The 27,664-nt window shown below is 42.6% G+C and overlaps 1 protein-coding gene across 4 annotated transcripts in view; it reads left to right on the top strand.

Moving 5' to 3' along the window:
- Positions 1-27,664, top strand: part of LOC123993523 (follistatin-related protein 5-like) — a 234,127-nt gene that overhangs the window by 187,727 nt on the left and 18,736 nt on the right. For all 4 annotated transcript variants that reach the window (XM_046295752.1, XM_046295753.1, XM_046295754.1 and 1 more), the window contains 5 exons: positions 3,716-3,742; positions 10,882-11,000; positions 17,254-17,403; positions 20,533-20,640; positions 21,427-21,551. In XM_046295752.1, coding sequence (XP_046151708.1) covers positions 3,716-3,742; positions 10,882-11,000; positions 17,254-17,403; positions 20,533-20,640; positions 21,427-21,551 — 529 coding nt within the window. The remainder of the gene's footprint in view (positions 1-3,715; positions 3,743-10,881; positions 11,001-17,253; positions 17,404-20,532; positions 20,641-21,426; positions 21,552-27,664) is intronic.

Here is a 27,664-nt window from a genome sequence, read left to right as displayed (position 1 = left end):
AGATTGTTATTTTGAAAATCTGTTCCAAAGTATTCCCACACATAATAGAGAGATATACACTGAGAGTACAAAACATTAAGAACACCTGCTCTTTCCATGACATCGACTGACCCGGTGAATCGAGGTGAAAGCTATGATCCCTTTTAAATCTTCTTCAATCAGTGTAGATGAAGGAGAAGTGAGAGATTAAAGAAGGATTTTTAAACTTGAGACAATTGAGACATGGATTGTATGTGTGGCATTCAGATGGGGCGCCCGGCTACCCGTCTTTACACACACCTGTCACAATCATTACCCGCAGCAGCGCTCATTGGACTCACCTGGACACCTTCACGTGGTTGATTACCCCCTGTATATCTGTCTGTTCCTCGGTGGTGTTCCCGGTGTCCTCATTAATTGTTGTTATGTGTTCCTGTCCAGACGCTGTTCCTGTTCTTTTTCATGTCCGTCAGTTATTTAACCTTCTTTTAAAATACAAAAATATTGAAGTGCCTTTGAACAGGGTATGGTAGGGGCCAATAGTTTGATTTGATTTTGATTCGATTTGGTAGTCGGTGCCAGGCGCACCGGTTTGAGTGTGTCAAGAACTGCAACGCTACTGTGTTTTTCACTCTCAGTTTCCCGTGTGTATCAAGAATGGTCCTCCACCTAAACGTCATCCAGCCAACTTCACACAACTGTGGGAAGCTTGGAGTCACCATGGTCCAGCATCCCTGTGGAATGTTTTCGACACCTTGTAGAGCATGCCCTGACGAATTGAGGCTGTTCTGAGGGCTAAAGGTGGTGAAACTCAGTGTTAAGATGGTGTTCCTAATGTTTTTTATACTCAGTGTATATATGATTCAAAAGGTACAGTGAGGCTACAATTCAAAAAGTGAAGTTTCCATCACTGGGAGACTTAACATATTGCTGTCTGGAAAGCACTTATTTGAAACCATCCAACACATTTATCCTGCTTTTTCTCCTGACGATGTAAAATCACATGGGTAGCTCCATGCGGGACCAGATTTTCAATGACCGTTTCAACTTCTCGCTGACCAATTACTTGCACTTTTGAAATATTCAAGGATATTTCCAACCCAGGATTAAACGGTTGGATATTTTCTTCTTTAAAAAAATACTTTCCCCCACTGTAGCCAGTTCTCTCCAGAGACTTCATCCTCCAATTATAGAACTGTCTTGCGCCTTCGAAGAATTCCATTTCAGCATTACTCCATATCGTATGACCAGGGTGTTTCTCAATCCAGCTAAAGTTATCCATCCAGTAACGAAGCGTCCTTAATGAAATCTTCAGGATTAAGCTGCTAAAAGTAACTGCAGCAAAAAAATAAAAAATAAACACTAGTTGAACATGAATCCATTTACAGCGATTCATGGAACTGGAACATGAAACATTTAGGTTGATGTACACTTAAGTTGGTGGTGATACAGCATAGTTGTTAGTGGGCAAAACTTTTGTGTCTGAACAGACTTTTCATCATTCCCTTTAAAAAACATTACATGTCCATATTTAGTGTAGGTAATCACATTCTCTCAATTCTTTGTATGGTATTTTAGAAACTTATTTTCAATCTTTCCATAATTTTCTATCGATCCATAACAGTCAGACCATGAAACAGAAATGTTAATGTGTAGTAATGGATCCATATGAAATACTGAGCTGAGTTACAGAGCTGAACATGGAACATTCAGCTCACCACAACAGTGTCATCATCATGTCAATAAATCCAGGCAGTATTTGGACAAAGGTATTTATAGCCAGCTATAATTAAAACATATCCTCAGTCTCGATTATACAACGCTGCCAGATCAATTTGCATAACAACTGACACACAAAGCAGACACAACGTGCCAATGTTGCCAGGCGACTCAATCCCAAACACAGGCTGATAAATCCAATGAATCACAGTGGGAGAAGAACAGAGAGGAAGACACCCAGGGCGACTGTGTCACGATGCCTTTTCCCATTTGCGTCTGCCAGCCTAATTAGATAAACTGGGGCTGCCTGGCTTCACCTGTTAATGCAGTCAGGAAGTCTGCTGGCTGTGATGCCAGGATGTTCCTATCCACAGGCACTGTGCCCAAATGTCGCATCCGTGTGCCCTTGTAAACAAATCGAGTTTGTGTTGTAACCTTGCTGACGGGAAGGTGTTGTTGTGTGGGGAGTGTAGAGTCCACCTGACAACTGCACAATTCTGGCGCTCTTCATTTGGGAACAGTTATTCAGGACCAGTGTAGTGAACTCCACCGCCGCAGAAAGTGGCACATTGCTGTTTTCTAATATGGATGACGAGTGTGATGTAGGGGCCACTCATATGTTTTAGAACGAGCACAATCTTTCTTCCTTGTGTTGAATAGCATCTAATCATTGCTTTATTGGAAAAGACTTGGGCACCAAGATCTCATCTCACTACCTTCCTCCATTTCCCCCAGCAGTACCAATCTGACGCTTTTTGGAACATCACCAGTAACTGGAACAGTGCAGCGTCTGCCTAACACTCCTTTTTTCTTCCCATGTTAATCATTCCTCTACATCAGTTCTCTTGTGTAACTTTTTAATGAGAACAAAATGTATGCATGAGTGCAACAGAGTGGGACTTGACGAAGCACTTTTGAACGATTAGGCTTGACTAACAGGTCTGTCATGCCACTGCCAAAGCTTCTTTTCTTTTTTACTTTTCTCTCTTTCTCTATTCTCCCCATCGCTCTCCACACAGCAGAAGAAAGGGTGAGAGAATGAGCAGCATCAGAATAGGGGGAGATTAAAATCAGAACTGAATTGGGGCCCGAGATTGGTTTGCAGACGGTCAGGAAAATGGAAGATGGAATGGAAACAGAGGGGGTTGTGGGATGGATGAACAATAGTAGAAGGTCATCGCGCTTATACAGCGGGAAAATGAGGATAGTCAAGACAAAGAAATGGGTCTGTTATTTGCATCTGCTCCTGAATGGCAAAATCTTCACATTTTCTGTGATAGGCCGAGCTCACTCAGTGCACAGGCTCTGGGTGTTCATCTGTACTTGTCGCGAAATGAGCACATCCTTTTAAGAGGCACCTCACTCTCATCTCAAAAGGCTTTGAGGGCTTTGTGGGGTTGTATTCCAGTTCATGCATTAAAGCCGTTTGGTTATTATGCAGCTGTAGTTTCCAATTCCATGTCATTAGTTGTCTCCAAGTGAATTTAATGAGAAATTACGGCAGTTTTAGTCAGCCAAAAATAGTCTCACAAAATAATCCTCTTTAATGACCTCTAGAACTCATCTACGCTTGAGATATATGTAGATTTGATGATATGATGGCTAATACCCTAATACGTAAAACACATATTTATTGATGGATAATTTACCTGAGGTGTACATTTATTTAATTCAATATCATGTACATTTTATAGCACGTGGTATATGCTTTTGCAGTACATAGTACAGATTTCTAAGGATGGCTTTTTAGTGGGGCTGACAACAAAACAAGAACAAATGTTGTAAAATGTTTTTCTGTGTATGTGTATTTACAATACACCACCTGGACTGTGTTTCGCCCTCAAGTTTTTTGTATCAAATTATTCTCAAACTGGGGGTTTCTATTGGTCAAAGAGACACTTTTCATAAAACCTTCATTTGTTTTATCTTAGTTGGTGTGTGAATGCTCAAAAAGGGAAAATCATCGATTTCCCACTCATGCTCATTCTTGGTTTTTCTTTTCTTGTCTTCCCTTCAGTGGCAAACATTCTGTGGAGAGAGGAAGGTATGTTTGTATTTAAACTATTTCAATTTTAAAAAATTGTATTGGTCACATGCAGATGTTGTTGCAGGTGTAGTGAAATGCTTGTTTTCCTAGCTCCAGCAGTGCAGTAATATCTAACAATACACAATAAACACAGATCTACAGGTAAAATAATGGAATTAAGAAATGTATAAATATTAGGATAAGCAATGTGTAAACATATACAGTGGGGCAAAAAAGTATTTAGTCAGCCACCAATTGTGCAAGTTCTCCCACTGAAAAAGATGAGAGAGGCCTGTAATTTTCATCATAGGTACACTTCAACTATGACAGACAAAATTAGGAAAAAAATCCAGGAAATCACATTGTAGGATTTTTTATGAATTTATTTGCAAATTATGGTGGAAAATACGTATTTGATCACCTACAAACAAGCAAGATTTCTGGCTCTCACAGACCTGTAACTTCTTCTTTAAGAGGCTCCTCTGTCCTCCACTCGTTACCTGTTTTAATGGCACCTGTTTGAACTTGTTATCAGTATAAAAGACACCTGTCCACAACCTCAAACAGTCACACTCCAAACTCCACTATGGCCAAGACCAAAGAGCTGTCAAAGGACACCAGAAACAAAATTGTAGACCTGCACCAGGCTGGGAAGATTGAATCTGCAATAGGTAAGCAGCTTGGTTTGAAGAAATCAACTGTGGGAGCAATTATTTGGAAATGGAAGACATACAAGACCACTGATAATCTCCCTCGATCTGGGGCTCCACGCAAGATCTCACCCCGTGGGGTCAAAACGATCACAAGAATGGTGAGCAAAAATCCCAGAACCACATGGGGGGACCTAGTGAATGACCTGCAGAGAGCTGGGACCAAAGTAACAAAGCCTACCATCAGCAAGGGCATTGAAGATGAAACGTGGCTGGGTCTTTCAGCATGACAACGAAGGAGTGGCTTCGTAAGAAGCATTTCAAGGTCCTGGAGTGGCCTAGCCAGTCTCCAGATCTCAACCCCATAGAAAATCTTTGGAGGGAGTTGAAAGTCCATGTTGCCCAGCAACAGCCCCAAAACATCACTGCTCTAGAGGAGATCTGCATGGAGGAATGGGCCAAAATACCAGCAACAGTGTGTGAAAACCTTGTGAAGAGTTACAGAAAACGTTTGACCCCTGTCATTGCCAACAAAGGGTATATAACAAAGTATTGAGATAAACTTTTTTATTGACCAAATACTTATTTTCCACCATCATTTGCAAATAAATTCATTAAAAATCATACAATGTGATTTTCTGGATTTTTTTCCTAACTTTGTCTGTCATAGTTGAAGTGTACCTATGATGAAAATTTACAGGCCTCTCTCAATTTTTTAAGTGGGAGACTTGCACAATTGGTGGCTGACTAAATACTTTTTTGCCCCACTGTATACAGTACCAGTGAAGTACTACCCATTCAGGGATTTTCTTTGTTTTTACTATTTTCTACATTGTAGAATGATAGTGAAGACATCAAAACTATGAAATAACACATATGGAATCATGTAGTATTTTATATTTGAGATTCTTCAAAGTAGCCCCCCTTTGCCTTGATGACAGCTTTGCACTCCCTTGGCATTTTCTCAACCAGCTTCATGAAGGTGAGCTTTGTTAAAAGTTCATTTGTGGAATTTCTTTCCTTCTTAATGTGTTTGAGTCAATCAGTTGTGTTGTGACAAGGTAGGGGTGGTATACAGAAGATAGCCCAATTTGGTAAGAGATCAAGTCCGTATTAGGGCACAAAAAGCTCAGATAAGCAAAGAAATACGAGAGTCCATCATTACTTTAAGACATGAAGGTCAGTCAATGTGGGACATTTCAAAAACGTTGAATGTTTCTTCAAGTGCAGTTGCAAAAACCATCAAGCTCTATGAGGTAACTAGCTTTCCTGGGGACTGCCACAGGAAAGGAAGACCCAGAGTTACCTCTGCTGCAGAGGATACATTCATTAGAGTTGCCAGCCTCAGAAATCAGCAATTAACTGCAACTCAGATTTCAGTCCAACTAAATGCTTCAAGTAACAGACAACATCAACTGTTCAGAGGAGACCATGTGAATCAGGCCTTCGTGGTCAAATTGCTGCAAAGAAATCACTACTAAAGAACATCAATAAGAAGAAGAGACTTGCTTGGGCCAAGAAACACGAGCAGTGGACATTAGACTGGTGGAAATCTGTACTTTGGTCTGATGAGTCCAAATTTAAGATTTTTGTTTACAACCGCCATGTCTTTGTGAGACACAGAATAGGTGAATGAATGATCTGCTTATGTGTCGTTCCAACTGTGAAGCACAGAGGAGGAGGTGTGGGGGTGCTTTGCTGGTGACACTGTTAGTGATTTATTTACAATTCAAGGAACACTTAACCAGCTTGGCTACCACAGCATTCTGCAGCAATAAGCCATCCCATCTGGATTGTGCTTAGTGGGACTATCATTTGTTTTTCAACAGGACAATGACCCAAAACACATCTCTGGGCTGTGTAAGGGCTATTTGACTGAGAAGGAGAGTGATGGATTGCTGCATCAGATGACCTGGCCTCCGCAATCACCCGACCTTAACATTTACATTTAAGTCATTTAGCAGACGCTCTTATCCAGAGCGACTTACAAATTGGTGCATTCACCTTATGACATCCAGTGGAACAACCACTTTACAATAGTGCATCTAAATATTTTAAGGGGGGGGGGGGTGAGAAGGATTACTTTATCCTATCCTAGGTATTCCTTAAAGAGGTGGGGTTAACCCAATTAAGATGGTCTGGGATGAGTTGGACCGCAGAGTGAAGAAAATCAGCCTACAAGTGCTCAGCATATGTATGAACTCCTGTTGGAAAAGCATTCCAGGTGACTACCTCATGAAGCTGGTTGAGAGAATGCCAAGCGTGTGCAAAGCTATCATTAAGGCAAAGGGTGGCTACTTGAAGAGTTAAAAAAATTACTACATGATTCCATATGTGTTATTTCATAGTTTTAATATCTTCGCTATTATTTTACAATGTAGAAAATAGGAAAAATAAAGATAAACCCTTGAATGTGTAGGAGTATCCAAACTTTTGACTGGTACTGTATTTATTTGGAGTAAAAATAAATGTGATGTGATGTATAGACATTATGGACAGTATGTGGATAGAATATTTAGTATATCTGTAGAATACGTAGGATAGAATAAAATATATGCAGCAATAGTTGACTAGAATACAGTATATACATATGAAATGAGTAAAACTGTATGTAAACATTATTAAAGTGACCAGTAATTCCATGTCTATGTACATAGGGCAGCAGCCTCTAAGGCGCGGGGTTGAGTAACCGGGTGGTAGCCGGTTAGTGACAGTGACTTAGTTCAGGGCAGTGTAATGGGTAGAGGCCAGTGATGGCTTTTTAACAGTCTGATGGCCTTGAGATAGAAGCTGTTTTTCAGTCTCTCGCTCCCAGCTTTGATACACCTGTACTGTCCTCGCCTTCTGGATGATAGCAGGGTGAACAGGCAGTGGCTCATGTGATTGATGTTCTTGATCATCTTTTTGGCCTTCCTGTGACATCGGGTGCTGTAGGTTTCCTGGAGACCCGGATAGTGTGCCCCCGGTGATGCGTTCAGCAAACCACACCATCCTCTGGAGATCTCTGCGGTTGCAGGCGGTGCAGTCGCCGTATCCTGCTGTGATACAGCCCGATAGGATGCTCTCACTGGTGCATCTGAAAAAGTTTAAGAGTCTTAGGGGGCAAGCCAAACAGCCACTGTTGCGTCTTCCTCACCACACTGGGTGGATCATTTCAGATTGTCATTGATGTGTATATCGAGGAACTTGAAGCGTTTCACCTTCTCCACTGCGGTCCCATCAATGTGGATGGGGGCTTGCTCCCTCTGTTGTCTCTTGAAGTCTGTCGATCAGCTCCTTCATTTGTTGACGTTGATTGAGTTGGAGGCATGCATGGCCATGCAGTCATGGGTGAACAGGGAGTACAGAAGGGGGCTGAGCACGTACCCTTGTGGGGCCCCTGTGTTGAGGCAGCCCATCAGGAAGTCCAGGACCCAGTTGCACGGGGTGGGGTTCAGACCCAGGGCCCTGAGCTTATTGAACAGTGAATTACTGTATCATGTTATAAGGTAGATTAAATTACATTGATTGACACAAATTCAATGTAAATGTCAAGCTGTCCTAATATGGATACTGTACATTAGTTTCTATAATGACACTGTCTAACGAGCAGTGTTGGGGAGTAGTTCCACTACATGTAATTCAACTAGTAATTTAACTTCTTGCGTCGAGCCATCCCTGATCCGGTATCGTGACTACAGCCTCAAGCTCATTACCATAATGCAACGTTAACTATTCATGAAAATCGCAAATGAAATGAAATGAATCTATTTGCTCTCAAGCTTAGCCTTTCGTTAACAACACTGTCATCTCAGATTTTCAAAATATGCTTCTCAACCATTGCAAAACAAACATTTGTGTAACAGTATTGATAGCTAGCGTAGCATTTAGCGTAGTATTTAGCATTAGCATTCAGCAGGCAACATTTTCACAAAAACCAGAAAAGCATTCAAATAAAATCATTTACCTTTGAAGAACTTCGGATGTTTTCAATGAGGAGACTCTCAGATAGCAAATGTTCAGTTTTTCCTGAAAGATTATTTGTTTAGGACAAATCGCTCCATTTTCTGCGTCACGTTTAGCTACGAAAAAAACCTGTATCCAGGATTGTGTAAATCTATCCGCAAGCTCATTAGCATAACACAACGTTAACTATTCATGAAAATCGCAAATTAAATGAAATTAATCTATTTGCTCTCAAGCTTAGCCTTTTGTTAACAACACTGTCATCTCAGATTTTCAAAATATGCTTTTGAACCATAGCTAAACAAGCATTTGTGTAACAGTATTGATAGCCTAGCATAGGATTATGCCTGGCTTTCAGCATGCAACATTTTCACAAAAACCAGAAAAGGATTCAAATAAAATAATTTACCTTTGAAGAACTTCAGATGTTTTCAATGAGGAGACTCTCAGTTAGATAGCAAATGTTCCATTTTTACAAAAACTATTATTTGTGTTGACAAATCTCTCCGTTTTGTTCATCACGTTTGGGTAAGATTTTTTTTTTAAAATAAAAAATAAATATTAAGTCATTAAAACGTGAACTTTTTTCCAAATTAACTCCATAATATCGACAGAAACATGGCAAACCGATGTTTAGAATCAATCCTCAAGGTGTTTTTCACATATCTATCGATGATAAATCCGTGGCAGTTGACTTTCTCTTCTGAAGAAATGGAACGCGCATGGACCTACAGATTACGCAATAATTTTGACACAGGACACCGGGCGGGACACCAGGTAAATGTAGTCTCTTATGGTCAATCTTCCAATGATATGCCTACAAACACGTCACAATGCTGCAGACATCTTGGACGAACGGCAGAGCACATAAGCTCGTTCACAGCATATTCACAGCCTTATAAGGAGACGATAGTAAAACAGAGCGTCAAAAATCCTGCTCATTTCCTGTTTGAAGTTTCATCTTGGTTTCGCCTGTAAGATCAGTTCTGGGGCACTCACAGATAATATCTTTGCAGTTTTGAAAACGTCAGTATTTTCTTTCCAAAGCTGGCAATTATATGCATAGTCGAGCATCTTTTCGTGACAAAATGTTGCGCTTAAAACGGGCACGTTTTTTTTATCCAATAATGACATAGCGCCCCCATAGGTTGAAGAGGTTAAATACATTTTGTCGTAGCTTTTTGGTAGTTTAACTGAATTCAAATTTTCGTAGTGTTTTCAGTAGTTACTTTTACTATTATTATTTTTTGCCATGTCAGTGGTGTATCTAACTACTGAAACTACCCACTAAAGTTTATGCAACCAAAGAAAATACATTTACTGATAGCGAACAGCTAACAATATGTAATTTTTCCAGGTATATTGAACTAGCTAATTACCTCCACTGTTAAGGTTTATCCAGTGGTGTAAAGTTCATTTCTTTAGTAAAAAATACTTTAAAGTACTACTTAAGTAGTTTTTATGGGTATCTGTACTTTACTTTACTATTTATATTTTTTACTATTTTTACTTTTACTTCACTACATTCCTAAAGAAAATAATTTACTTTTTACTCCATACACTTTCCCTGACACCCAAAACTACTTTTGGGTGTCAAAAGCCCAGCCAATCAGAGTTTTCCCCCACAAAAGGGCTTTATTGCAGACTGAAATATGTCTCAGTTTCATCAGGGTGGGTGGTCTCAGGCAATCCTGCAGATGAAGAAGGCAGATGTGGATGTTCTGGAATGGAGTGATTTCACATGGTCTGTGATTGTGAGGCCGGTTAGACGTACTGCCAAATTCTCTAAAACGACGTTGGAGGCAGTATATGGTAGAGAAATTAACATTAAATTATCTGGCAACAGCTGTGGTGGACATTCCTCAAAACTTGAGACATCTGTGGCATTGTGTTCTATGACACAACTGCACATTTTAGAGTGGCCTTTTATTGTCCCAAGCACAAGGTGCACCTGTGTAATGATCATGCTGTTGAATTAGCTTCTCAATATGCCACACTTGTCAGGCAAAGGAGAAATAGGAATGGCTCACTAATAGGAATGTAAACAAATTTGTGCACACAATTTGAGAAGATAATATTTTGTGTATAAGGAAAATGTATATATAGACTTTCTTTTTTCGACTGTGTCATTGACTTGTTTATTGTGTTATTGGCTTGTTTATTGTTTACTCCATGTGTAAGTCTGTGTTGTTGTCTGTGTCACACTGCTTTGCTTTATCTTGGCCAGGTCGCAGTTGCAAATGAGAACTTGTTCTCAACTAGCCTACCTGGTTAAATAAAGGTGAAATAAAAATAAATAAATAAAGGGATTTATTATTTCAGCTCATGAAACATGGGACCAACACTTTATATTTTTGTTCAGTGTGACTTTCACTTTTACTTGAGTCATTTTCTATTAAGGTATCTTTACTTTTACTCAAGTAGAACAACTGAGTACTTTTTCCACCACTGGTTTTAACTGTGCTGTATGTCATGCTACATGCCAGTTGCCATAGTAGTTTGTTGTACACCTTGTAATAAACCCTGTGTCTGACTTGTAACAAGGTTGTATTTCTCACCCAGGTCTTGGAATTGCCAATATGTTCTATGTGTTTTACGAGGATGGTATCAAAGTCATCCAGCCAGTGGCATGTGAGATCCAGAGACACATAAAGCCCAGCGAGAAGCTACTGGGACTTCAGGTAAGATGCCTACCACAAACAGAAACACTTCCATTTCATGTAACATTGTGCTAGGTGTTGGGCTACTGCTAGTAGATTAGCTGTTAGCTAATTAGCATGATTAGCTTGAGGACCAACCACCCACAGTATGATTCCTTCAGGCCTTCTAACAGAAACACTTTTTCTTCTTGCTAGCTGTTAGCTGTGTTTGTACAAACAGTAGTTGCAACCCATAATAAATAAGTAGTAGTGTACTGCAGCTTCGTACATTACACTGTTCCGTAAATTTGACCTTATACTTCCAGGTCAACTGTAAGAGGAATACCATTGTAAAGCACAATAACATTCCAGTAAAATCAATGACGAGACGTTCATGCTGCCCGTCTCTGCATGATTGAAGAAGGCAATGGAGCTCCACTGGGTATTTTTAAAAATGGCGGGTGGGCAAGCTCAAAATCACTCAAAATCTCACGATACATGGCCCCATTCATTCTTTCCTTTACACGGATCAGTCGTCCTGGTCCCTTTGCATAAAAACAGCCCCAAAGCATGATGTTTCCACCCCCATGCTTCACAGTAGGTATGGTGTTCTTTGGATGCAACTCAGCATTCTTTGTCCTCCAAACACGACGAGTTGAGTTTTTACCAAAAAGTTATATTTTGGTTTCATCTGACCATATGACATTTTCCCAATCTTCTTCTGGATCATCCAAATGTTCTCTGGCAAACTTCAGACGGGCCTGAACATGTACTGGCTTAAGCAGGGGGACACGTCTGGCACTGTAGGATTTGAGTCTCTGGCGGCGTAGTGTGTTACTGATGGTAGGCTTTGTTACTTTGGTCCCAGCTCTCTGCAGGTCATTCACTAGGTCCCCCCGTGTGGTTCTGGGATTTTTGCTCACCGTTCTTGTGATCATTTTGACCCCACGGGGTGAGATCTTGCGTGGAGCCCCATATCGAGGGAGATTATCAGTGGTCTTGTATGTCTTTTATTTCCTAATAATTGCTCCCATAGTTGATTTCTTCAAACCAAGCTGCTTACCTATTGCAGATTCAGTCTTCCCAGCCTGGTGCAGGTCTGCAATTTTGTTTCTGGTATCCTTTGACTGCTCTTTGGTCTTGGCCATAGTGGAGTTTGGAGTGTGACTGTTTGAGGTTGTGGACAGGTGTCTTTTATACTTATAACAAGTTCAAACAAGTTCAAACAGGTGCCAGGTAATGAATGGAGGACAGAGGAGCCTCTTAAAGAAGAAGTTACAGCTCTGTGAGAGCCAGAAATCTTGCTTGTTTGTAGGTGACCAAATACTTATTTCCACCATAATTTGCAAATAAATTCATTATATTTTCTTCTCATTTTGTCTGTCATAGTTGAAGTGGGGGGGGGGATCTCGAGGTCCCTACACCTTGCACAGAGGCTGTGGGCGTGTATGGTAGGTCAGTGGGCTGCAGGGGTGTATTGTAGGCCAGTGGACTGCATGGGGTGCATGGTAGGCTAATGGGATTAGGGGGTGTGAGGTACGCCAGTGGGCAGCGGGGGTGTATGGTAGGCCAACGGGCTGCGGGGTTGTGAGGTACGCCAGTGGGCTGCAGGGGTGTGAGGTAGGCCAACGGGCTGCGGGGTTGTGAGGTACGCCAGTGGGCTGCAGGGGTGTGAGGTAGGCCAACGGGCTGTGGGGTTGTGAGGTACGCCAGTGGGCTGCAGGGGTGTGAGGTAGGCCAACGGGCTGTGGGGTTGTGAGGTACGCCAGTGGGCTGCAGGGGTGTGTGTACAAGTATGAAGTTAATTGTCTCTCTGCTTCTCATGTATTAGATTAACTGAAAGATCATGCACTTTTGCGCTCCCAAAAGTCTCTCTCTCTCTTTCTTTCTCTCTCTCGTTGAATTGCCATTTGACGTTGACATGGTTCTCGCTCTCTGCTGCGCCTTCACTTTTGAACCAGTGTATTATTCAAAGCAGGTCGCTGATAGATGCCTCTTACATTTACACATGTACTGAAATGGGTGCTTTCCTCCTTTTCCCCTTTCATCGATTGGACAGCTGTTATGTGTGAAGGTGCGCTATGAATGTACAACGATCAGGCCCGGGCTCCTCTGAGAGACTGTGTCTGTATTAGAATATCAATCACAGTGAACTCTATGGCAGCAGCACATGCACTGTCTACAGGGAATGTTGTGTGAGTACATTAGCTCAGAGGCTTAAGTTCATTCTGGATCCCTAGTGTAGATGAGCATTGACTGATCGTTCATGTTAACGACCCAACAATTAATTATTCTTAAGTAGTATATGGCCGTCTTACTGTGATACACATGGCAGATGAAGAGGGGATGCAATGCTGTGAGGAATTCCTAGTACAGTGAGTAGGGAGGCGGACATATTTCCTGAGGCAGGAAGCAAGGGAGGCTACAGAACATGTTTTTTTAGGTTGAAGGTTTGTGTTTGTTGTGTCCAAGGCTAAGGATTAGTCTTACTTGTACTACAAAATCAAATATGATCTACAGAGCACAAATTGTCCCCAGGCAGCTTGCTCGCCCAACAAGCTTCACATTCTGTTTTCTATACTTCTAAATCTTTTCATTTGATCCAAGGACAATGTTGGTTGAAACTGACATGTTTTTTCTGCTTAGCTGCCGAGGGTTTCACACATGCTCAGTTGCGACATACTGCAGTGTTGTCTACAGGAGGGTAGAGGTAGAGTCTCTGAGGTAGTCTCTAAGGTATTCAGTCTCCAGATGGATTCTGATTTGATAGAGGCAGAAATTAGAAATCTGATTAAATCCCAGAGGTTGTAATAGTTTTGATCACAAACATGTCCATGCAAATGTATCTTAATTTATCTTGTTGACTGCCAAGTCTGTGATTGAAAGTAAATGGTCTAACAGTTACGACTGGACGACTGTGTGATAACACTCTCCGTAGCCGATGTGAGCAAGACCTTTAAACAGGTCAACATTCACAAAGCAGCGGGGCCAGATGGATTACCAGGACTTCTACTCTTCACTGACATTTTCAACCTCTCCCTGACCAAGTCTGTAATACCTACATGTTTCAGGCAGACCACCATAGTCCCTGTGCTAAAGGGAGTCGAGGAAACCTGCTTAAATGATTACCACCCAGTAGCACTCACGTCGGTAGCAATGAGGTACTTTGAAAGGCTGGTCATGGCTCATATCAACAGCAGATACCCCAGAACCCGCTCCAATTCGTATACCGCCCCAACAGATCCACAGACAACGCAATCTCAATCGCACTCCCCACTGCCCTTTCCCACCTGGACAATAGGAACACCTACGTGAGAATGCTGTTCATTGACTACAGCTCAGTATTCAACACCATCGTGCCCACAAAGCTCATCATTTAACTAGGCAAGTCAGTTCTTAACTGAATAAAGGTTACATTTTCATCTTATTTTTTATTTTAAAAAGTTTGCTGACGACACAACAGTGGTAGGCCTGATCACCGACAACAATGAGACAGCCTTTAGGAAGGAGGTCATAGACCTGGCAGTGTGGTGCCAGGACAACAGTCTCTCCCTAAATGTGAGCAAGACAAAGGAGCTGATAGTGGACTACAAGGGCTGTAGTGGAGCGGGTCGAGAGTTTCAAGTTCCTTGGCTTCCACACCAACAAACTATCATGGTCCCAACACACCAAGACAGTCGTGAAGAGGGCACAACAACATATTTTCCCCCTCAGGAGACTGAAAAGATTTGACATGGGTCCCTAGATCCTCAAAAAGTTCTACAGCTGCACCATCGTTAGCATCCTGACCAGTTGCATCGCCGCCTGGTGTGGCAACTGCTCGGCATCTGACCGCTACAGAGGGTAGTGCGTACAGCCCAGTACATCACTGGGGCCAAGCTTCCTGCCATCCAGGACCTATATAATAGGCGGAGTCAGAGGAAAGCCCCAAAAATTGTCAGAGACTCCAGTCACCAAAGTCAGACTGTTTTCTCTGCTACCGCATGGCAAGCGATACCAGAGCACCAAGTCTACTTAGACTAACCTGTACATGTTATGTTGACTTGCATGTTGACTTGGTACCCCCTGTATATAGCCTCGTTATTGTTATTTTATTGTGTTACTTTTTATTATTTTTTACTTCGGTTTATTTGGTAAATATTTTCTTAACTCTTCCCGAACTGCACTTTTGGTTAAGGGCTTGTAAGTAAGCATTTCATGGTAAGGTCTACACCTGTTGTATTCGGCACATCTGATTACATAAACATGAGCACCCACGTGAACATAAGCACTCGAGCTAAGACCTACTGTATGTAGATCTTAGGTCTCCGTGGCTGACGTGAGTAAAACATTTAAACGTGTTAACCCTCGCAAGGCTACTGGTCAAGATGGCATCCCTTAAAGCATGCGCAGACCAGCTGGCTGGTGTGTTTACGGACGTATTCAATCACTCCCTATCCCAGTCTGTTGTCCCCACATGCCTCAAGATTTCTACCATTGTTCCTGTACCCAAGAAGGCTGAACTAAATGATTACCACCTCGTAGCACTCACTTCTGTCATCATGAAGTGCTTTGAGAGACTATAGTGGCTGAAGAAATTTGGCTTGTCACCCAAAACCCTGACAAACTTTTACAGATGCACAATCAAGAGCATCTTGTCGGGCTGTATCATAGCCTGGTACGGCAACTGCACCGGCCTCAACCGCAAGGCTCTCCAGAAGGTGGTGCGGTCTGCACAAATGCATCACCGGGGATAAACCACCTGCCCTCCATGACACCTATAGCACCCTATGTCACAGGAAGGCCAAAAAGATCATCAAGGACATCAACCACCTGAGACAGTGCCGGTTGACACCGCTACCATCCAGAAGACGAGGTCAGTACAGGTGCATAAAAGCTAGGACCGAGAGACTGAAAAACAGCTTCTATCTCAAGGCCATCAGACTGCTAAACAGTAATCACTAACTCAGAGATGCTGCTGCCTACATTGAGACCCAATCACTGGCCACTAATAAATGGATCACTAGTCACTTTATACAATGCTCTCTAAGTAATGCTACTTTAAAAATGTTTACACATCTTACATTACTCATATCACATGTACAGTGCCTTGCGAAAGTATTCGGCCCCCTTGAACTTTGCGACCTTTTGCCACATTTCAGGCTTCAAACATAAAGATATAAAACTGTATTTTTTTGTGAAGAATCAACAACAAGTGGGACACAATCATGAAGTGGAACGACATTTATTGGATATTTCAAACTTTTTTAACAAATCAAAAACTGAAAAATTGGGCGTGTTTGAATTATGTTTGAAGCCTGAAATGTGGCAAAAGGTCGCAAAGTTCAAGGGGGCCGAATACTTTCGCAAGGCACTGTATATACTGTATTTTATACCATCTATTGCACCTTGCCTATGTCGCTCGGCCATCGCTCATCCATATACTTACATGTACATATTCTCTTTCACCCATTTTGATTTGTGTGTATTTGGTAGTTGTTTTGACTACACCCACATTCAAATCTGCTAACCATGTGTATGTGACAAATACAATTTGATTTGATGTGTGTAGTACTGGAATGGTATATTGGCAAATCAACAGGACATCATCTTCACCTCGCTCTGAAAGTCATCCTCTCTGCCCAGTAGTACCCACACACAAACCAACGGCCACACACATACACACACTTCGCCATTCACACTCTCTACTGGATGTCAAATCTTGGGTTTACTGAGGGGATTGGGCCCGTGGCGATGTGTGACACCTGTCAGAGAAACCCCCCTCTGTGACAGTAGGATGCGACTGCGTGGCCCAAACCGGGCCATGATGCCCCAAACAAATCTTCCCACATCCCAGAACAGAGAACAGACGCTGGGGCTGAGCTGGGCTCACAGGCCACGGGAGGGGACACAGGGACAGAGCAGAGGATAGAAGGACAGAGCCTGCACAGCTCAGTCTACACGTGTACAGCATGCCAAATTTAGCCAGGTTGAGGGGGGTGGATATAGGGACTGTGGTGGCTTGCACACAGGCGGTAGGGAGATGGGAGATGTTGGTTCTTGCATAACATACCAGAACACAGCAATCTGTGTGTATGTGTGTGTATTGCTGTTGTGATAAGAGAGGCTTGGACTTGGGGATGGCTGATAAAATAATTAACATTTTAGTAACTTAGTAGACGCTCTTATCCAGCACTCTGTTGTTCTAGCTTCAGGGGGAAGAAATAAGATTAAGATAACTTGTCATCTTCATCAATGTTGCACTATATATGTACAGTATTAACTGTGTGTGGTTGTGTGGTTGTTTTATTTTCAGGCTGAGGTTTGCCCCAAGTCAGCGGGGGAGGCCGAGCAGAAGTGTGTGTGGTCATCGGCAGTCAACGTGAAGGACACATTTATTTATGTTACACAGCCAACCTTGGCCAGGGTGCTTGTCGTCGACATTACAGCTCAGAAGGCTGTCCAGGTAATTTCAGGTCCCAAAAATGTAATAATCAACATTACCTTCATCTTTGGACAGGTTCTGCTGTGGAGTGTTATGGAGTAAACACAATGCCAAACCAAAAGTATGGCATCCATATTAGGAAGTCCCTTAGACGGCAGACAATTGGCTACAAAGCAATGGCTGTAATGTTGTATTGTTATAAAAATGTGTTATTGTGCCTTTTTCATATCTGTGCCCATTCTCCTCACTCCAATGTGTCCATTTCCATGACATTCAAAGCATTCATGGAGGAAGCCTTGAGTCAAAAGGACATTGAATATTTGTTTCTGTAACGGCGTTCTTCGTTTGTCGAAAGAGAGTCGGACCGAAATGCAGCGTGGTGGTTACTCATGTCTTTAATAAATGAATCGCGATACATGAAATAATTTATACAAATACAAAACAACAAACGGAATGTGAAAACCTAATACATCTGGTGAACACTACACAGAGACAGGAACAATCACCCACGAAATACACAGTGAAACCCCGGCTACCTAAATACGGTTCCCCATCAGAGACAACAAAAATAACCTGACTCTGATTGAGAACGCCTCAGGCAGCCAAGCCTAAACTAGACACACCCCTAATCAACCACAATCCCAATGCCTACAAAACCCCCAATATGACAACACAATAAACCCATGTCACACCCTGGCCTGAACAAATATCTAATGAAAACACAAAATACAATGACCAAGGCGTGACAGTTTCACACTTTCAATGCAAATGTGTTTTTCTGTTGTTTTTAATATTGTTTCCAAACATCATTGAATAAATTAAGAAGTTAATAAATTAAGAAGATGTTTCAGAGAGGGTTACACTATTCACAATAACTGACAAAAATGTAGCCCAAAAGCTAGCTATTCTGGTCAATGGAAGGACACAGCCTTTTTCAGAAAGCTTCAGTTGAGTCAGAATTCATCTTGATACAAATGCACTGTCCTTCATTTAGGAACTCAGTTATTTTTTTTTGTGATAAATATTTGGGTTTCATTGTTTGAATGTCCTTTCCGTAACCCGACCAAAAGATGTGTGCCTTTAAAAAAAAAATCTTAAACCAGTGAAAGCTGGTGCCAGTGCTCAGATAGGTACAATTGATTGTGTTACATGGGACGGCAGGTAGCCTATTGGTCAGGGCGTTGGGCCAGTATCCCTTAACTGACAAGGTAAAAATTGTCATTCTGCCCCTGAACAAGACAGTTAACCCACTGTTCCTCAGTAGGCTGCCATTGTAAATAAGAATTAGTTCTTAACTGACTTGCCTATTTAAATAAAGGATAAAAAATGTACATCTTTTACATCCTTTTACAACTAATGTATATCACCTGACCATTAGTGGTGTAGTGGAGGGTAAATGCACATAAAGGATGTTGACACAACTTTTTTATCTAGCATAAGTCTTTACACACCTATTGTGGAAAAATACATTGAAAATATAGGGAGTGCAATTAACGTTTACCCACCTATTATTTTACCTCTACATCATTGCTGACCATGACCCCCCCAAAAGAAAATAAATAATAATAATTGTCAGCCTATCATTGCATGGGAATGGTTACGGAAAGGATCCAATGTTCTTACAGTAGGAGGGTGCCTTAAGCAGGTTGTGTACGTTCCAGCTTAAAAAGGTGTGTGTGTCTCAGAGTAAAAGGACTCTGCAAGGGGACCAGAAAGTGCCCAATTTCTGCTGCAAAGAACTCCCCAGGGCCCACCGGTAGTCAGGCTGTTGCGACCATCTCAGGCTCATTATTGGGTCACGTGGAGGTTTGGTTTCATTACTTTAGATGAGCTAATGCTAATTAGCCACCTGATCGTCCCTCAGCTCTACCAAGGAAAGAAAAATGATAGCGTCTCCGAAAATGTAGTTGTACTTTAAATTGACTGGCTAGGTGTAGCTTTAAATTAACTTACTATGTGTGGCTTTAAATTAACTTACGAGGTGTAGCTTTAAATGAACCTACTATGTGTAGCTTTACATCGACTGGATAGGTGTATCTTTGAATAGTGTGGTGAGAAATGTCCTACATAGTTGGTACCACTGTATTGTATGCATTATACATAAACTTTATAAAGTTATAAAGTACTTATTTCAATAACAAAAATCAGCATACTTTATTTATTCTGTGTAACTCATAGCATAGCCACTATCACAGACACAGAGTAGGTACAAGTGACTATGGATGCAGTAACACTCCTCCAGAGGCAGGAGGGGAAGAGAACAACAACATTGTGTGCACACCTGTTCCCTCTGATGACTACACCCTTAGAGAATAGCTAGGACTCAACACATCTCTCTCATATCTCCTCGTATGATAAATCCCGTCACGACGTGTTTACTCTCACTGTAATACCATACACTTTACCATGAAGCAGCCAGTTAAAATGCGCCATTACGATTTCATAGTAGACTAAACTTGACATTACGGGAAGGACAAAAATACCATTGAGATTGTTTTGGTGTCTGCTCTAATTTCCTAGAAAGAATGACAATTATAGCTTTTTGGACCAAACTAGCGTTGTGTTGTTTTTCTCTCTGTTCACATCGTGTGTTGGCTACTGTCAATCTGTACCCGAGTGGACGTAATGCATGGGAGCCACTCAGCTGTCACAGACATGTCTCATCCGCCGGAGCCGACTGGAACACATCATAGCCAGGTGTCAAGGAATTTATACGGATTGAAAGCAATTTCTTTGTTGTTGTAGAGCAATTGCCACTGTTACCGCTCGATTTGAAATGCTGCTCCACCTCCAAACATCTCATACATAAAAAAGGCCAGCCTCCCTTCTATCTTGTTAAAAAGGAAAACTGGATTCTTCCTGTCAAATCCAATGCATTAGCAAGTGAGGAAAGTTTTGATATGGGCTGTGCTGACCGTCAAATGTATATCTGTTCAAAAACGGTGTTGAATTTTCCTGAGTTGCTCTTAAGTGCAGTCATGGCTTCAAATAGTTGTGCTTGTACCAAGCTGTGCTTGATTGAGCTCGCCTGGCATGATGAAACCAATGCAAAACTCCCAAAAGTCCACCTGGCACGCCAGGAAATCTAAAGCGTGACGAGACTGATGAAGAGCTGTGCTGTATGAGGTTTATTCTTGTGTGTGCTTTCAGACGGTGAGCACCGACCCTTACCCAGTGAAGCTGCACTATGACAAATCCCACGACCAGGTGTGGGTCCTCAGCTGGGGAGACATGGAGAGGAACTTCCCCACTCTGCAGGTAACTGTTTGATATCACACCAAAATACAATGCATTGTGTTGGTTTTGATACTTTCTTGAAACTAAAGTAAGCCTATTTATGTCAAATACTATAATGTTTAGTGTAACTCACTGTTTATTGACAATACATATATATATATATATATATATATATATATATATATATATATATATATATATATATATATATATATATATATATATATATATATATATATATATATGTTATGAGAGGGTGTCAAATCATTGTGATGTGCGTTACAATTGATGTACCTTCTAATAATTACTATTCTTCCATTGGTACACATTCTCAACTGTCAATCCAAGTTTGTCAACAACCCTTTCCCAGATGGCACAGTTCCAGGTGGCATTTTCTGTTTGCAGCTCGATACAAGTTATTAGCCAGCACTGCTGCTGGGTTGTTAGGAGGTGCCAGTCTCTCTAGTGTATTGAGGCATAATTAAGACTAGCCTGCCTGTGGGCGCGTGCACACACACACACACACACACACACACACACACACACACACACACACACACACACACACACACACACACACACACACACACACACACACACACACACACACACACACACACACACACACACACACACACACACACACACACACACACACACACACAGGGCCTCTCCTAGCAGTGTGAGTTTGTGTCAGAGGCGATACAGGAGGCAAACACAGTGAATAATTCATGTGGCTCATGTTAAATATCTCCCCCCTCTTCTCCTCCGTTCCCCTCCCCTCCCTCTCTCCTGTTTTGGTGCTAGGTGATCAATCAGGCCAGCGGGAGTGTGTCCCACCATACCGTCCACACCCAGCCAGTCGGCAGACACTTTGATAGGGTGGATGATTTCTTCATTCCTGCCTCTAGCCTCATCATTAATCACATCAGGTATGTCAGTGTCGGTGTGTGTGAGAGAGTCAGTGTGTGTGTCGGTGTGTGTGTGCGAGAGTGTCGGTGTTTGAGAGTCAATCTAAAGACAGTCATTTAACTCCCGAGCATCACCCCCTCCCCCTTGCCTCGGATAAGCGCCCTCAGGAAAGCGCCTTCAGGAAAGCGGGTGGGGCGCGTTCACTGAACCACCACTTGTCAGCAACAAAGAGTCGACATATGCAGAGCAGATTGATTTGGACCATGCGCTTTTGACGGACACTCACCGAGACTCCGAAGCTTAACTTGATACAGAAGGCTGGCACATTACCAAGTTGGAGAGGTGGAGGAAGCCAAGTGCCAAGCAGGAGGTCTCCGGGATTTAAGAATGTTAACAGTCTCCCGGCGAGTTGCATTCGCTAGCCCTAGTTGTAATTAGGTCCACCAAGATCTGCCTGAAAGGGTTGCTAAAAAACACAGAAAAGTAATCAGAATTTACAGTTGAAGTCAGAAGTTTACATACACCTTAGCCAAATACATTCCAACTCAGTTTTTCACAATTCCTTAGGTCAGTTAGGATCACCACTTTTTTTTAAGAATGTGAAATTTCAGAATAATAGTAGAGATAATGATTTATTTCACATGTTATTTCTTTCATCACATTCCCAGTCGGTCAGAAGTTTAGATACACTCAATTAGTATTTGGTATTGCCTTTACATTGTTGCGGCGAGCAAACCCGTCTCCGGGAGCGTAATCATAGCCTCAAATGCATTAGCATAACGCAACGGACATAAATACCCCTATAAACTTTTCCTATTCATGAAAATCGCAAATGAAATTAAATAAATATATTCCAACACAAGCTTAGCCTTTTGTTAACAACACTGTCATCTCAGATTTTCAAAATATGCGTTCCAGCCAACGCTAGACAAGCATTTGTGTAAGTTTATCATGGCATAATGCTATGCTAGGCTCTGCTGGCAGCAGGCAACATTTTCACAAAAACAAGAAAAGCAACCAAATTAAATAATTTACATTTGAAGAACTTTGGATGCTTTCACTCAGGAGACTCCCAGTTAGATAGCAAATGTTCCTTTTTTCCAAAAATATTATTTTTGTTGGTGAAAAAGCTCCCGTTTCTTCACCATGCTTGGCTGAGAAATCGACCAAAAAATGCTACAACTATAACGCCAAACTTTTTTCAAAATTAGGTACATAGTATCGACAGAAACACGGCAAACGTTGTTTAGGATCCATCCTCAAGGTGTTTTTAACAAATATATTCGATAATATATCCGTCGAGGCAGTTGGTTTCTCATAAGAAGCCATTTAAAAAATGGCTACCTCAGTATTTTACGCAAGGTTTTCTGCGGGAGACACCATGTGACCACATGCCATATATGGTCCCTTACAGCCATTCTTCAAGGGAAATGCCTAAAAAGACGTCACAATGCTGTAGACACCTTGGGGAAAATGTGGAAAATGTAAGCTCATTCGTAGCTCATTCACAGCCATATAAGGAGTCATTGGCATGAGGTGGTTTCAAAAAATGTGGCACTTCCTGGTTGGATTTTTATCTGGGTTTCGCCTGTAACATCAGTTCTGTGGCACTCACAGACAATATCTTTGCCGTTTTGGAAACATCAGAGTGTCTTCATTCCAAATCTGTCAATTATATGCATAGTTGAGCATCTTTTCATGACAAAATATTTTGTTTAAAAGGGGAACGTTTTTCATCCCAAAATTAAATCCAACTGGTTAACTTGGGCCAAACGTTTCGGGTAGCCTTCCACTAACTTCCCAAAATAAGTTGGGTGCATTTTGACCCATTCCTCCTGACAGAGCTGGTGTAACTGAGACAGGTTTGTAGGCCTCCTTGCTCAAACATACTTTTTCAGTTCTGCCCACAAATGTTCTATTGAATTGAGGTCAGGGCTTTGTGATGGCCACTCCAATACCTTGACTTTGTTGTCTTTAAGCCATTGTGCCACAGTTCAATTTTTGTTTCATCAGACCAGAAGACATTTCTCCAAAAAGTATGATCTTTGTCCCCATGTGCAGCTGCAAACCGTATTCTGACTTTTATATACCTCCTTTGTCCCACCTCCCACACAGGCGGTGACCTCACCCATTACAACCAGCATGTCCAGAGATACAACCTCTCTCATCATCACCCAGTACCTGGGCTTACCTCCGCTGTACCCGCACCCCACCATACCCCTGTCTGCGCATTATGCCCTGAATATATTCTACCATGCCCAGAAACCTGCTCCTCTTATTCTCTGTCCCCAACGCTCTAGGCGACCAGTTTTGATAGCCGTTAGCCGCACCCTCATACTACTCCTTCTCTGTTCCGCGGGTGATGTGGAGGTAAACCCAGGCCCTGCATGTCCCCAGGCACCCTCATTTGTTGACTTCTGTGATCGAAAAAGCCTTGGTTTCATGCATGTCAACATCAGAAGCCTCCTCCCTAAGTTTGTTTTACTCACTGCTTTAGCACACTCTGCTAACCCTGATGTCCTTGACGTGTCTGATTCCTGGCTCAGGAAGGCCACCAAAAATTCAGAGATTTCCATACCAAACTATAACATCTTCCGTCAAGATAGAACTGCCAAAGGGGGAGGAGTTGCAGTCTACTGCAGAGATAGCCTGCAAAGTAATGTCGTACTTTCCAGGTCCATACCCAAACAGTTTGAACTACTAATTTTGAAAATGACTCTCTCCAGAAATAAATCTCTCACTGTTGCCGCCTGCTACCGACCCCCCTCAGCTCCCAGCTGTGCCCTGGACACTATTTGTGAATTGATCGCCCCCCATCTAGCTTCAGAGTTTGTTCTGTTAGGTGACCTAAACTGGGATATGCTTAACACCCCGGCAGTCCTACAATCTAAGCTAGATGTCCTCAATCTCACACAAATCATCAAGGAACCCACCAGGTACAACCCTAACTCTGTAAACAAGGGCACCCTCATAGACGTCATCCTGACCAACTGGCCCTCCAAATACACCTCCGCTGTCTTCAACCAGGATCTCAGCCTCATTGCCTGTATCCGCTACGGAGCCGCAGTCAAACGACCACCCCTCATCACTGTCAAACGCTCCCTAAAACACTTCTGTGAGCAGGCCTTTCTAATCGACCTGGCCCGGGTATCCTGGAAGGACATTGACCTCATCCTGTCAGCTGAGGATGCCTGGTCATTCTTTAAAAGTAACTTCCTCACCATTTTAGATAAGCATGCTCCGTTCAGAAAAAGCAGAACTAAGAACAGATACAGACCATTGTTCACTCCAGACCTGACTGCCCTCGACCAGCACAAAAACATCCTGTGGCGGACTGCAATAGCATCGAATAGTCCCCGCGATATGCAACTGTTCAGGGAAGTCAGGAAACAATACACACAGTCAGTCAGGAAAGCTAAGGCCAGCTTCTTCAGGCAGAAGTTTGCATCCTGTAGCTCCAACTCCAAAAAGTTCTGGGACACTGTGAAGTCCATGAAGAACAAGAGCACCTCCTCCCAGCTGCCCACTGCACTGGGGCTAGGTAACACGGTCACCACTGAGAAATCCATGATTATCGAAAACTTCAACAAGCATTTCTCAATGGCTGGCCATGCCTTCCGCCTGGCTACTCCAACCTCAGCCAACAGCTCCGCCCCCCCCCGCAGCTCGTCGCCCAAGCCTCTCCAGGTTCTCCTTTACCCAAATCCAGATAGCAGATGTTCTGAAAGAGCTGCAAAACCTGGACCCGTACAAATCAGCTGGGCTTGACAATCTGGACCCTCTATTTCTGAAACTATCCGCCGCCATTGTCGTAACCCCTATTACCAGCCTGTTCAACCTCTCTTTCATATCGTCTGAGATCCCCAAGGATTGGAAAGCTGCCGCAGCTCTCCCCCTCTACAAAGGGGGAGACACCCTGGACCCAAACTGTTACAGACCTATATCCATCCTGCCCTGCCTATCTAAGGTCTTCAAAAGCCAAGTCAACAAACAGGTCACTGACCATCTCGAATCCCACCGTACCTTCTCCGCTGTGCAATCTGGTTTCCGAGCCGGTCACGGGTGCACCTCAGCCACACTCAAGGTACTAAACAATATCATAACCGCCATCGATAAAAGACAGTACTGTGCAGCCGTCTTCATCGACCTTGCCAAGGCTTTCCAATCTGTCAATCACCATATTCTTATCGGCAGACTCAGTAGCCTCGGTTTTTTGATGACTGCCTTGCCTGGTTCACCAATTACTTTGCAGACAGAGTTCAGTGTGTCAAATCGGAGGGCATGCTGTCCGGTCCTCTGGCCGTCTCTATGGGGGTGCCACAGGGTTCAATTCTCGGGCCGACTCTTTTCTCTGTATATATCAATGATTGTGCTCTTGCTGCGGGCGATTCCCTGATCCACCTCTACGCAGACGACACCATTCTATATACTTCCGGCCCGTCCTTGGACACTGTGCTATCTAACCTCCAAACGAGCTTCAATGCCATACAACACTCCTTCCATGGCCTCCAACTGCTCTTAAACGCTAGTAAAACCAAATGCATGCTTTTCAACCGATCGCTGCCTGCACCCGCATGCCCGACTAGCATCACCACCCTGGATGGTTCCGAACTTGAATATGTGGACATCTATAAGTACCTCGGTGTCTGGCTAGACTGTAAACTCTCCTTCCAGACTCATATCAAACATCTCCAATCGAAAATCAAATCAAGAGTCGGCTTTCTATTCCGCAACAAAGCCTCCTTCACTCACGCCGCCAAACTTACCCTAGTAAAACTGACTATCCTACCGATCCTCGACTTCGGCGATGTCATCTACAAAATTGCTTCCAACACTCTACTCAGCAAACTGGATGCAGTTTATCACAGTGCCATCCGCTTTGTCACTAAAGCACCTTATACCACCCAACACTGCGACTTGTATGCTCTAGTCGGCTGGCCCTCGCTACATATTCGTCGCCAGACCCACTGGCTCCAGGTCATCTACAAGTCCATGCTAGGTAAAGCTCCGCCTTATCTCAGTTCACTGGTCACGATGGCAGCACCCATCCGTAGCACGCGCTCCAGCAGGTGTATCTCACTGATCATCCCTAAAGCCAACACCTCATTTGGCTGCCTTTCGTTCCAGTACTCTGTTGCCTGTGACTGGAACGAATTGCAAAAATCGCTGAAGTTGGAGACTTTTATCTCCCTCACCAACTTCAAACATCTGCTATCTGATCAGCTAACCAATCGCTGCAGCTGTACATAGTCTATTGGTAAATAGCCCACCCATTTTCACCTACCTCATCCCCATACTGTTTTTATTTATTTACTTTTCTGCTCTTTTGCACACCAATATCTCTACCTGTACATGACCATCTGATCATTTATCACTCCAGTGTTAATCTGCAAAATGTTAATTATTCGCCTACCTCCTCTTGCCTTTTGCACACAATGTATATAGACTCCCCTTTTTTTCTACTGTGTTATTGACTTGTTAATTGTTTACTCCATGTGTAACTCTGTGTTGTCTGTTCACACTGCTATGCTTTATCTTGGCCAGGTCGCAGTTGCAAATGAGAACTTGTTCTCAACTAGCCTACCTGGTTAAATAAAGGTGAAATAAAAAATAAAAAATATAGCGGTTTTGGAGCAGTGGCTTCTTCCTTGCTGAGTGGCCTTTCAGGTTATATCGATATAGGACTTGTTTTACTGTGGATATAGATACTTTTATACCTGTTTCCTCCAGCATCATCCTTCCTGAGTGGTGTGACGGCTGCGTGGTCCCATGGTGTTTATACTTGCGTACTTGTTTGTACAGATGAATGTGGCACCTTCAGGCATTTGGAAAATGCTCCCAAGGATGAACCAGACTTGGAGGTCTACAATTGTTTTCCCGAGGTCTTGGCTGATTTATTTTGATTTCCCCATAATGTTAAGCAATGAGGCACTGAGTTTGAAGGTAGGCCTTGAAATACATCCACAGGTACACCTCCAATTGACTAAAATGATGTCAATTAGCCTATCAGAAGCTTCTAAAGCCATGACATAATTTTATGGAATTGTCACGCCTTGGTCATTGTATTTTGTGTTTTTGTTATATGTTTGGGTAGGCCAGGGTGTGACATGGGTTTATATGTTGTTTTTCGTAT

The sequence above is a fragment of the Oncorhynchus gorbuscha genome, linkage group LG13 (assembly GCF_021184085.1).
Source record: "Oncorhynchus gorbuscha isolate QuinsamMale2020 ecotype Even-year linkage group LG13, OgorEven_v1.0, whole genome shotgun sequence".
Classification (NCBI taxonomy): Eukaryota; Metazoa; Chordata; class Actinopteri; order Salmoniformes; family Salmonidae; genus Oncorhynchus; species Oncorhynchus gorbuscha.
Note: the sequence above shows the minus strand (reverse complement) of the source record. Positions and strands in the feature narration are given on the sequence as shown.